This window comes from Hoplias malabaricus, chromosome 9, assembly GCF_029633855.1.
Source record: "Hoplias malabaricus isolate fHopMal1 chromosome 9, fHopMal1.hap1, whole genome shotgun sequence".
NCBI classification, from domain to species: Eukaryota; Metazoa; Chordata; class Actinopteri; order Characiformes; family Erythrinidae; genus Hoplias; species Hoplias malabaricus.
Window position 1 is genome coordinate 4,627,171 of NC_089808.1, and position 13,376 is coordinate 4,640,546.

Below are 13,376 nucleotides of genomic sequence, written 5' to 3' on the forward strand. Positions count from 1 at the left end.
TCAGTTTAACACAGAGTTTTACTCCTTTTATATAATGCCACAGGTTGCAGATTAATGTCAAGTATTCGCTCTAAATTTATAGAAACGGTAGAACTCTTTATTGACGTCCCGGCGTCCATTTTGAGACTTTTATCACTCCATAAAAGCTTACATCTTATTTGAAGAGCGTTAAATGCGTGTTAAATACTCGAGCGTGTTTCCCAAAAAGCCTCTGGTTTTAATCCGTTTAGGATCAAATATTTGGTCCTGACCGAGGGCAAAGGAGGACTTTTGATTCTTTTTTAAATCGTAAAACAAAAATACATCTGACTTTATTTATTCTCTGAATGTTTCCATCTAACGTCGTCTCTGATTAGTTTCTGCGGCTTGTTTCTGGAAGCAACACTGATGAAGATGGATGGAGCTTTCACTTACTAAGATCTATAGCAATGTTACAGCAATTTATACAGGATTTTTATGAGGAATATTAAAGCAAATTATTATTATTACTATTATTATTATTATTATTATTATAGTATTCTACACCAATTATTACTAAAAGACAATGCTCCAGACAGAAGAATATTTCATAACATGCCACAAATATGTCATTTCTTATTCACTGCTATGTCACTAAACCCACTATATTCTGGTTTAAAATGTTAGCGTCAAACATCGACGTGAACGTCGGTGTTTCTCTAAACATTCTCTAAACCTTAGAAGTCTTTAATAAACATTGGTCTATAGGTAATTATAAGTTCTATTTGGATCTGAATTCAATCAAAAAACACATAAAAAAAGCAATATATGCCACAATATATATACATTTTTATACCATAATAATTCATTAAAATGTGCAAAAGTGAATGTAAAGTCAAACTGTTTTAATTGTTGTTGGGAATAATCCACTGTCTGATGTTAAACACAACGAAGGCTGTAACGAATAGTGAAGTTTAAAAGATAAACACGTCGCTGTAATTAGCTGCACTCAGGACAGTTAGTTCACTTCTGCATCCAGAAAAGGGCACGAATCTCGGCCAATCTGAGCATAACTTTAACGTCTGGGGCTCGGCTAAGACCTAATTAGCCAATTACCAACGATAAAAGTGTAACGGTTTAAACTATTTTTGACTTCGGAGGCTACAAACGAAGAGAAATGCCTTTAAAGAGTTAATTACGTATTTACGTTTCCTGTGATAATCAGACTATCATTTATTTATTTATGTTTTTCCATTCACATTTATCTAACTAAATAATGCAGTAATTACAGTCTACTCTTACAATGAAAACTATTTTGGTCGCAATATTACGGCAATTATTCGTACAAAGACGCTCCAGAAAACTGCATCCTTTAGCAACACGTAGAAACACGTTTTATGAGTCTTTTAATAATAAGGCAATGTATTTCACATCTTTCCACAAGTCCCAAGAACAATAAGCAGCAACCCCCCTCTTCACAACTCACCATTGGTCCATCTGGGTATCGGACAACATCCCATAATGACCAGAGGCTTAAGAAGGAGATCCGAAGGGGAGCAGCCAGATGTCACACAAACACAGAGATGCACGCTAATAAACATATAGGGGCAAACACAGGAGGCTCAGATGTACTTTTAAATTTTCAGTCCACCTGCTAATTACAAACCAGTTGGGACCCCTAAGGACACAAGTGCTGCCCTTCCATTTGGACCAAAACAAAAGGGCTTCCCCAAGACCACCAATGGGCACCGCACAGCCTTGCTTTCCTTGTAAGGATTTCAGTTTGTTGCTGTGCAGAAAAAAACAGGCTGAACATCTGAAAGGGCCCTGGCCGGGAATTTTAGAGGATTAAAAAAGTGAATGAGAAAAGAGAACGAGTGAAAGACAGAGAGGAAAGGGACTGAAATACTTGGTTTATTTTTATATTTAGAAACAAGTCGATTTAAAATGTGCACGTCACTTTACGAGAGGTGAAATACACCTTTTACTCAAAACAAGTTTTCAGCAAACATTAAGTGCTTTGCAGCAAAGAAGAAAGCTTTATTTTTTGAAGCGTGTATTCCCCGATACTTCAGTAGAAATAGAGTGACAGTGTATATTGTAATGGTGTATTATTATTATTATTTTTACATAATTTTTCAAATGAAAGTCATCAGAGAAACTGTGAAACGTTGCCTTCTTTAGAAGCAAACGGACTCATTAACAGCGATGAGAGGAAGCAGAAATCTGCAGAGAATTATTTTGTAAATGCCTCCAAATGTTGCCTTGTGGCTTTGAGTGGTGAATAATGCATTTATATTTACATTGTAGACATTTCCAACTTTAGTCAACACTACTGTAAAGGAACTAGAATCAGAAAGTTTCTCTACAAAGCACCATCTCTCTGATTTTACAAAAACTGAATTATATAGAGGGCGGCACGGTGGAGCAGCAGTCACACAACTCCAGGGGCCTGGAGGTTGTGGGTTCCATTCCCGCTCCGGGTGGCTGTCTGTGAGGAGTGTGGTGTGTTCTCCCTGTGTCTGCGTGGGTTTCCTCCGAGTGACTGTCTGTGAGGAGTGTGGTGTGTTCTCTCTGTGTCTGCGTGGGTTTCCTCTGGGTGACTGTGAGGAGTGTGGTGTGTTCTCCCTGTGTCTGCGTGGGTTTCCTCCGGGTGACTGTGAGGAGTGTGGTATGTTCTCCCTGTGTCTGTGTGGGTTTCCTCTGGGTGACTGTCTGTGAGGAGTGTGGTGTGTTCTCCCTGTGTCTGCGTGGGTTTCCTCCGGGTGACTGTCTGTGAGGAGTGTGGTGTGTTCACCCTGTGTCTGCGTGGGTTCCCTCCAGGTGCTCTGGTTTCCTCCCACAGACCAAAAACACACGTTGGTGGGTGGATTGGGGACTCAAAAGTGTGTGTGTGTTGCCCTGTGAAGGACTGGCGCCCCCTCCAGGGTGTATTCCCACCTAGCGCCCAATGATTCCATGTATGCTCTGGACCCACGGCGACCCTGAACTGGATAAGAGTTTACAAATTATGAATGAATTATATAGAGACCTTTATTATACTTATATAACTTGAGCTGTGCTGTGTATCTGCACCCACTGGACGCATCTTCCTTCCTGCGGTTCCATATACAGAGATATTTTATAGTTAAACATTCAGTGACCAAAAAAATGGGACAGTGTTCAAGACAGAAGATTACAATTCACAGACAGAGGCAGTGTACAGTCAACTGTCGTCTTTATTTGATTTAGAAAAGGCCAGTAAACAACACTCAAGGACAAGCAAACGTATTCACAACAGACCCAGACACCAAATTTGTGCCAAGCAAATCAAACCTGTACACACAGCTGCTGCATTCCAAGAAAATGGCTGCCCACAAAGGCCTGAGATCACAGACACTCACTTATGGAGAAATAACTCACACAAGGGACTCACATTCACAGTCCAGAACCTCAAACGAGCATTAAAATGAACAGTCCGCGTTTACAATACTAGGCTTTTATAAGGCTCCAGGCATCCTGCATTAATCAGACAGACAGTCGTTTGAATGGAAAAGGATCAAATGAAGAGTGATGTAGATTAGGCACTTAGACGTGTTCAAATTAACATAAGCCACAACTTAGAAAACAAATCCATGTATTACACGTTCGTCACAGAACAGACAGCCCTTTAATTTCACAAAATGGTGGACTCTGGATTTCTGCAGTCTTCTAATTACTTAGTTTGAATGAAAAATGAAAAAAGGCTTAAAGGGCCTCTCACAGGCAAAAGACAACTCACTTTTGCTTGACACAGTGTGCATTATTGTTTCCATTTAGAACACTGTCTTTAAAAGCACTTGGATTAGTTTTTTCTAAACTTTAATTTACAAAACAGAGCAGGGTTCAGATACAATTCTCTGTTCACAGTTTCCTTTAGAGACCAGCGGAGTCCCAACTGTTGATTAAAATGAATGTGCTCTTGGGCTGCTGGACCAACAGGGACCCCTGCTGGAACGGAAGTGGAAGTTGGTCATTCACAGTAAGTCACCCCCCCCCCAGCACTGCACAGGGAAAGCATGGTATCACACACACACACACACACACACACACACACTTTATCTGGTTTCTAAAAGACCATGGTTCAAACTCAAACTTAAAAAGAGGACAAACGTAGATGGTTCCTCTCACACACAGTAACACCATTCAACTGTCATCAAAAATGTAAAATGTCTCTGGAGTCATAACACGCTTCTTCAACCTTCAGCAGGATTTTTCCAAAAAGTATAAGATGAAGGAAGAGAAACCAGTTTCCACTAAAGACACCTGGCCAGGTTCTAGACTGTTGAGCACATTCCAGAACACAGAATACTCCAAGCCCACTCCCACATTCTATTATAGATACACTGAACTGATCGATGATTGTCTATACATTTTAGGGCATGCATTTAGTCAAATCCTTGCCAATCACTTTGTTCTGAGTCGTATTCAAGCTCCGCTCCAATGCACCGCACTCCTTCTAATAACATTGGCGTCCCATGGTGCCGATCTGAGAGAGAGAGAGAGAGAGACACAGAGACAGAGAGCGACAGAGAGAGAGAGAGAGAGAGAGAGACAGAGACAGACAGGCAGACAGAGAGAGAGAGAGAGAGAGAGAGAGAGAGAGAGAGACAGAGAGCGACAGAGAGAGACAGAGAGAGAGAGACAGAGACAGAGAGCGACAGAGAGAGAGAGAGAGAGAGAGACAGAGACAGACAGGCAGACAGAGAGAGAGAGAGAGAGAGAGAGAGAGAGAGAGAGAGAGAGACAGACAGAGAGGAACAGAGAGAGAGAGAGAGAGAGAGAGAGAGAGAGAGAGAGACAGACAGAGAGGAACACAGAGAGAGAGAGAGAGAGAGAGAGAGAGAGACAGACAGACAGACAGAGAGAGAGAGAGACAGACAGACAGAGAGAGAGAGAGAGAGAGAGAGAGACAGACAGACAGACAGAGAGGAACACAGAGAGAGAGAGAGAGAGAGAGAGACAGAGACAGACAGAGAGAGAGAGAGAGAGAGAGACAGACAGACAGACAGACAGACAGGAACACAGAGAGAGAGAGAGAGAGAGAGAGAGAGAGAGAGAGAGAGAGAGAGAGAGCGCAAGACAGCGAGAGCGAGACAGAGAGAGAGACAGACACAAAGATAGAGAGAGAGAGAGAGAGGGATAGAGAGACAGAGAGACAGCCAGACAGAGAGAGATAGAGCGACAGACAGAGAGACAAAGACAGAGACAGAGAGAGCGAGAGAGAGACAGAGAAATTATATTTTTTAGGGTTAAAACATTCCTTCATGCATTTCCTTTTCTATGGATGTTATCTTTAGTCTTAGAGATGCCTCTAATGAGACATTGGTAACTGACTTTAACCTGGTACTGTGCTTCAGTTCTGTCTTATTTAAGCAAGTTTAAATTATCTGTACTAAAGACGGCATTTAGAAACTACGAGCAGTTGTATTTGTTTGTTTTCAATGTCGTGTCGACATTCATAATGTTCACAGAACACACAAACCTCTATAAAAATGTACCAATGTGGATAAGAAATGAATTTGTCACTTTTATCATGTGTGAGGACACTATTAATAACATTAATGCAGCTGCCCAGGCTCCTCTAGGAATATCAACCCTCATTAAGCCTCAGGAAGCGCGCAGGTATGGAATCACTGCATGAAAATTAAATAACAAAAAAGACGAGAAAAACCTGCAGGTCTTTACACTGCTTTAATGAATCAGGATTTTCACATGCAATCCTAAAACCGACCGACAGGGGGGAGAAGACACCAACTTAAACTAGATACTGGACTAAAATGACACGCTTTAAATTGAAACTAAGAATCACAGAGCGGACAACCGAGCTGTACTTTCTATTTGTGTCCTTCTTTAAAGTAGAACCATATAAGCATTAGGTTCACTTTTATATAAGCTCACATTTACAGCTGATAGAGAATGACCTGCCTGTGCTGTCAAAGCAGTGAACTCACCCATTACACGGGCATGAACTTTGACCTTCAAAGTTACATCCTCCTTGGTCTCACTGACTATCACCATCTCTTCACAGAGCACCCCCTCCTGATGAGCCATGTACTCGCACGTCACCGTCAGCCCCCCTGCGGAGAGACGTGAGACACGGTTAATGTCACAGGAGCATGACGTTAGACCGATAAATAGACACCTTGTTGATCCCAGAGGAAGATTCAAGGCAAGAGTAAGACAACAAAAACAAACGTAGAACTGAATATAAAATAGAAATGGATACAGAAAAATCTCTCAGTGAGAAAAATCCCTCACTTAGTGAAGAAACATGGGCGTGAGAGGTACAGAGCAGGACATTTCACAATGCAACCGGGGCTGGGTGTGGTTACAAACGACAGGAAGAGAATGGAGCAATCCCTTCTTGAAAAACGGAGTCCTTGATACTCAATTCTAAAAGAATCTGACCATGAGGCGTAGTCCAGACCTGTAGGAAAAGATCAGGTTCGTACCAGCAAGTGGTGATAAAGTTAACCATAAAACTACGTCCGCTAATCAGAAGCCTCATCAAACCATGCACACAAACACCTTTTGTCGACTTAAACCCCCGCTGCAGACTAATCACTGCGGGGCTCTACGGTGGATAGAGTTCTGGCTCGAAGCTCTGTTCACACCTTTGACACCTATTCATTCCTCTGTTAATTCTCTTAAAGACCCTGAGTGTAGGGTAATGATGTCATGCTCATAGTAGAGTGACACTATTTTCTGATTATAATCTTTATTAAATATATCTCATAAATCTCCACAAGATCTGCCATCACTCAAGTGGGGTGCAGGTGGTGTTTGTCTGACTTCATGGCTACTTTTTAAGCTCCTCTCCCATCTGCAACTGGCTACTCTCACCACCAATGCAAGGTGCAGATGGGGGAGGAGACCCCCCATTACAAGCCGTAACTGGTGCACATCCATGAGTCTTCAGTGACCTAAAACACAGTTTACATGGGGATGAAGGTATGCAGTGTTATTCTGTACCGCATTACATTCCAATCCTTTCTCATAGCAAATGGCCATGATTAACAGCCTCAGTCCTCTGTAAGATCAGATTTCTACATGTGTTTTTTTCTATATTTATCACCATAAGGCTAGATCAGGTCTGTCTGACCAATTTTAAAATGGCCAGTAGTCGTTTACACCATGTCAGGTTTTCGTGATGAGCAGCCCGAGAGAAATGATCACAATTACTCTGAACATATATTAGCATTAGCTAATAGCATACAAGTAAAGAATACATATACAGGGGGTCCTCGACTTACGACGTTGATCCGTTCCTACGTCGCGTCGTAAACCGTGTAAGTCGGAACATACGTACATACTGTACGTAAATAACATACTGTAAGCACTGATCCTATCCTAACACAGTAATTATCAAAAAACACAAAATACTTTTAATAATGAAATGAAACACTTGGGAGCCATAATGAAGGGGAAAAAGTTCACAAAGTCAAACACACGTGTGCACACGTGAGAGAGAACGACGTAGTAGCGAGCTAAAATGGCATACAATGCGACTGGGGTGACGCCGTCCTCCTCGGTCCCGAACCGTGTATCCTTCCGCCGCGCCGCGCACACCAAACACGAAGTTCGCGTTACGACGTTTACGACGAAAAACCACCTAAGTCCAAACAAGGCTTTATAACAGTAAATGGGAGATGTATCGTAACCACGAAACATCGTAACTCGGGACTGACGTAACTCGAGGACCTCCTGTATATATATGTTTTTTCTTTCTCCAGTTAAGACACTATTTTAGAGATACAAGGTTTTGCTCTGACAGTGACGTTATAATGATGTGCATTTGAGTTTGTTCAGATGCTCCTCACACTGTGAAACTCCTTGCTTGGCCTTTTATAAATCGCACAATCTCCAATTTGTTCAGATGTTTTTCACACCGAGAGACTCGAGGCAGTCAGTGGTGACCGAGCAGTCAGACAGAAAAGCCTCCCACAGGGTCAAACTCATGAATTCAGCTGGCTGCTGCGCCCTTGCAACCATTAGAAACAATAAATTCACACACACGCAGAGCCCCACGCGCGCAGCCATATGAAGCAGTGTAATGGAAAATGCCTGGAGCTTGCCAGCTCTCTTGATAATGTTCCCCAAAGCACGGTCTGAGCACAGCTACAGTAAACAGTGGCCCTGCAAATGTACCATAAATGGTTTATTGAATTTAATGGACCGCAATGAAGAGCATTTGTGCATCTATTTGCTATTGTTTTGTAGCTCATTTGAAACACTTGGCTTGAATTAAGCGAAGGTCAGCCAGCGGAGAGAGCTGTTAATAGACGCAGAAGTGTGCGCTGAGCTGCCTGTTACTTCATGATATAAACTCTCCCTCAAACACAAGTGTGCTGTCCACAGAGTTGTAGTTCTGCTTATATTTATGCCACTGAGGGTTTGAAATGCAAATCTATATATTGTTTAAACAACACACAAAGTTGTCTTAAAAAGGGAATTATCACCATCTTTTCTAAAGTTCCCTGAACATTAATTGTAAATAAAATAAATTCACGTATGGGAGACTAGAGAGAGCTGTAAAGGGGGTGTGAATCGTGATAGCATGCGTGTACAGGGGTTAGACAGTGAAAGTGAAACACCTGTCATTGTAGTGTGGGAGGTGTCATGGCTAAATTGGAGCAGCCTGGTGGACAATCTTCATTAACTGCACACTGCACCAGTAAGACCATGTGCATCCAATGGTTCAAACATTGTGTCCTGAAGGCGGTGCCGTGTATCAGGACGACAACGCACCAATACACACAGCGAGACTGGTGAAAGACTGGTTTGATGAACATGAAAGTGAAGTTGAACATCTCCCATGGCCTGCACAGTCACCAGATCTAAATATTATTCAGCCACTTTGGGGTGTTTTGGAGGAGCGAGTAAGGAAACGTTTTCCTCCACCAGCATCACGTAGAGACCTGGCCACTATCCTGCAAGAAGAATGGCTTCAAATCCCTCTGACCACTGTGCAGGACTTGTGTATGTCATTCCCAAGACCAACTGACGCTGTATCGGCCGCAAAAGGAGGCCCTACACCATACTAATACATTACTGTGGTCTAAAACCAGGTGAAACCATTTTTTGTAGCAACACTAAGCATATAGCAGCAATTTATTTCATCAAAAGACGAACTAGAAGAACGAAGCTTTATATATTGAAAAGTGAAGGATAGCGGGCTTTAATCCGTGTGATAAAGACAGGGACATACCGTCAGGGGCCGCTGTGATATCTTTAATCTGGAGGTAAGGGTTAGGCACCGGGGCAGGACACACCTCTTTCCCAAGCTCCGGAACCTCTGGCAGTGTGAAGATGATCTCATACTTGTGCTGAGTTTTCAGGAAACCCACCTGTAGAAGAAAGATATTCCACACTGCCTTAGAGAAATGATCTCAGTGTTTTATTACTCCCTCTGTATTTGAAACCCTGTCCTACGAAACAAACAGTTCATTAAGAGGGGGCTGGAACATATAAAATACATTAAATTGCAATAATGTGTAATGGAATCTACTATATTTAAATATGTACTGCTTTTAAAGACATGGTCAAATTAGATTTAACAACTTAAAATATTTAAAAATGTGTGTATAACGATAGCTGTCCCACAGAAGCTTTAGTCTGTCGCACGAAGCCACTGCTCATCAGCCTCCGTCTTCATGCAGAGCCTAGTACCTACCACAGTCTCAATACTGCAGATGAACCCCAGAAGCTCTCAATTGTCTGGATCAGACGTATTGTTAAGTGGGAGGGGCTGTTAAAGTGTTTTCCACAGAGCAGTGCAGTAGAGTATGGTACATTTACTAATCTGAACTATTCATTCCTTTGTCGTGTATCTGTGTCCTATAACATCACAGAAAAATACAGTGGAAGTAAAGCTGTAGGATAATATTTTATGCAGTGATCCTGTTAACAGCTGACATCAAAAAGGCAAGAATGGAGAAGTTTGAGTTACGGTATCTGTACATGAAAAGCAAGGTGGCTCAGCAGGTAGTGTCGCAGTCACACAGCTCCAGGGTCCTGGAGGTTGTGGGTTCGATTCCAGCTCCGGGTGACTGTCTTTGAGGAGTGTGGTGTGTTCTCCCTGTGTCTGCGTGGGTTTCCTCTGGGTGACTGTCTGTGAGGAGTGTGGTGTGTTCTCTCTGTGTCTGCGTGGGTTTCCTCCCACGCTCCAAAAACACACGTTGGTAGGTGGATTGGTGACGCAAAAGTGTCCGTAGGTGTGAGTGTGTGAGTGAATGTGTGAGTGTGTGTTGCCCTGTGAAGGACTGGCGACCCCTCCAGGGTGTATTCCCGCCTTGCGCTCAATGATTCCAGGTAGACTCTGGACTAACCGCGACCCTGAACTGGATAAGCGCTTACAGACAATGGAAGTCACATTTGAAAGAATGACAATTCAATGTCTGATTACGTATAACAGAATCTTTCCATCTCAGAGTGATATGCTCAGTTGGGATCAGCAAGAGAAAGACAACTCAATTTAATACAAGCAAAGTATGGCCTGCAGTGACAATGATGAAACAATGCATGAGCACGGGTTTGTAACTGTACCATGCACTAACTCTGTCCAATCAAATGTCCTTTAGATGTATGGCCCAAAATTAAGTGTTTGTTATTAATTCATATTAAAAATGTTAAAAAAAGAGAGACAATCCTAATGTGTAGCAATAACCAACACTGGTATTTTGTAACATAATGCCACATAATTTGGAAAGGAAAATACAAGAGGAGGTGGGGTTTAGGTGTTATGTCTGTTTGATACTGAGAAAACAGAATCCTGGGAGATACCGAAGTCTGACACCCCATCCCTGTCTCTATAGCAACACTGTGTTGCAGACAGCACACAAATTTTGGGCATCAAGTCAAGCAGCTGATCAGAGAAAGTATGCGTATGCTCATGTCACAGATGAGGCAGCCTCCATCAAAGAAACAAGAAGATAAAAGTGTTGTGTGGGTGTGAGAGATACAGAGTGGGATATTTCCATGAGAAAACACACTCGACAGTCTGTGTGACGTTGGAATGAAACCCAGAAGACATTTATTTCCTCTGAACAAAACACACTTCAAACTCTGTGTGGAGTTCATCTGCTCTCATACCACGCTGTCCAAAAAAGATCATAACACAAAGCATTCTTTCAATAACACACTATAAATGGGCGAATGAGTGGGTTGTGTTGTTGCCACACGCTGTACAATGAAGAACGTCACAAAATAAAGACTCTATGCTTCAATGTGATGGAATATACTTAACAACAACATTAGATTCCTTACTTAAGATGAGTGCTTCAAAAAAGCAAAACCCTTTGTGTTTAGCTCCATTTCTTTCTATGGCAAAGCCTCTCACTGTGTATTTTCCCTCAGAGACCGTATGGCACTTCTGGTAATAAAACTCTGATACAGGCACCTTGTGTCATATTGGTGCCCCATCTTCAAACAAATATTGAATCAAAAATATTAAATCTTAAAAGTATTTAGAGTATGAACATGTCTCCAGATTTAGAACTGAAATGCATTTAACAATTTCAACAATACAGCGGTTTGTAACCACAGCGTGGACGCCAGACTGCACTGGCCTGAGGTGGAAGAGTGGGTTAATGAGAGGGATTGAATAAACAGACATGGCCCTGTAGAGCTAATTGGTTTAAAGACTTGAAAAAGGATCTGGCAGCCTAGCTTCTGGCCTTCAGAGCAAATGGGGGGAGCTTAGAGGAGATGAGAGGGGCTCAATTTTAGCTCTCAGAAATGGTAGGTGTGTCACTAGAAGTGTATCAATCTCCACTAAGGAGCCAAAACCTTCTAATAATTTACATATACAACTTATCAAACCATTGCCAATGACAATCATACCAACGGGCCAAGAGTTAATTTAATAAGATGACTTTGTTTAATCAGTGGGACTATTTCATTGATTCTGGTCTGTGAAAGTACACTGTTTACTGTTTATTTAGTTTTATTTTACTGTTTATTCTAGGCTGAGGGATGTGGGCCACTGCTTTAAATGGAAATACACTTCACATCCAGGTTTTAGGCAGAGATTGAGATGTAAAAAGCTGTTTATCTGAGCAGTAAGTGTTTATTTGCTGAAAGCAAACAAACAAAAACAAATAACGCCCAACATTAGAATAATAAAAAAAAATAATAATAATACATTATAATAATTATTATAATAATACAAATAACATTATTCCAGTGTGATACTCTGTGTGTGAATGTGTTGGTTTAACATTTTCCAAATCTCTCCTCGTGGAGTGTGTATTATTTGAGGTTATCATCCAGTGCCTGGTTTTAGCGGTGAATAAATAATGATTTTAAATAATGTGTGCTGTGGATTTAACAAATTCATGCAAATCAAGGAGAATCTGAACATAACACTGTTCTTCAAACTCACTCTCAACTACTACTCTATAGAAAAAATAAATTCTTATATTTCTTATTTGTATTTTATTTTATTTTTTTTTTTTGTATTGTCTGTGATTATATATACAGGAGGTCCTCGGGTTACGTCAATCTAGAGTTACGATGTTTCGTGGTTACGACACATCTCCCATTTACTGTATAAAGCCTTGTTTCGACGCAAGTGGTTTTGCGTCGTAAACGTCGTAACGTAAACTTCGTGTTTGGTGTGTGCGGCGCGGCGGAATAATACACGGTGACGCGGCTTTGGACTGAGGAGGATAGGTGTGAGGATAGGATCAGTGCTTACAGTATATTATTTATGTACACTGTGTACCTATGTTCCGACTTACACCGAAAATCGGTTTACGACGCGACGTAGGAACGGATCAACGTCGTAAGTGGAGGACCCCCTGTATAGAACTTTATACAAGCACCACACTCACTGAGAAGGCATTAGTTTAAGTGTATATACAGGGGGTCCTTGACTTACGACGTTGTTAATCCTGTCGTAAACCGATTTTCGGCAAGTCAGAACATACATACATAACATACTGTAAGCACTTATCCTATCCTAACACAGTGTATTCTTCAGAAGTTTGCGTTATGACGTTTACAACGCAAAACCACTCAAGTCGAAACAAGGCTTTATACAGTAAATAAGAGATGTGTCGTTACCATGAAACATCGTAACTCGGGACTGACGGAACCCGAGGACCTCCTGTACTTATCTTAAGTGCCTAAGGCTTCTGCACAGTGCTGTAAGCAGGAAGTCAAAGTGGCTCCCCTCAGTCATGGAAACCTTATGCATGCTCTAAATATTCAGAAGCCAGGACTGGTATTGGCACCAGCTTTGAACACTTGCCTTCATTTAAATAAAAACACAATGAGTTTAGATTATATTTTGACATCATAATGTTCTGTTTTACACTCTTGATTGTGAACTTCTAAAGAAACTATCTACATCAGCATACATTTAAATTAGGAGTTTTTTTCCTCTCATTAATATT

At 41.5% G+C, this 13,376-nt stretch overlaps 1 protein-coding gene across 4 annotated transcripts in view; it reads right to left on the reverse strand.

Moving 5' to 3' along the window:
* Window positions 1-3,014: 3,014 nt before the first annotated feature.
* LOC136706799 (adipose secreted signaling protein) overlaps window positions 3,015-13,376 on the reverse strand; it is a 23,839-nt gene continuing 13,477 nt past the window's right edge. For all 4 annotated transcript variants that reach the window (XM_066680433.1, XM_066680434.1, XM_066680436.1 and 1 more), the window contains 3 exons: window positions 9,188-9,326; window positions 5,931-6,056; window positions 3,015-4,465 (listed from right to left, as the gene is read on the reverse strand). In XM_066680433.1, coding sequence (XP_066536530.1) covers window positions 4,365-4,465; window positions 5,931-6,056; window positions 9,188-9,326 — 366 coding nt within the window. In that variant the 3' untranslated portion in view covers window positions 3,015-4,364. The remainder of the gene's footprint in view (window positions 4,466-5,930; window positions 6,057-9,187; window positions 9,327-13,376) is intronic.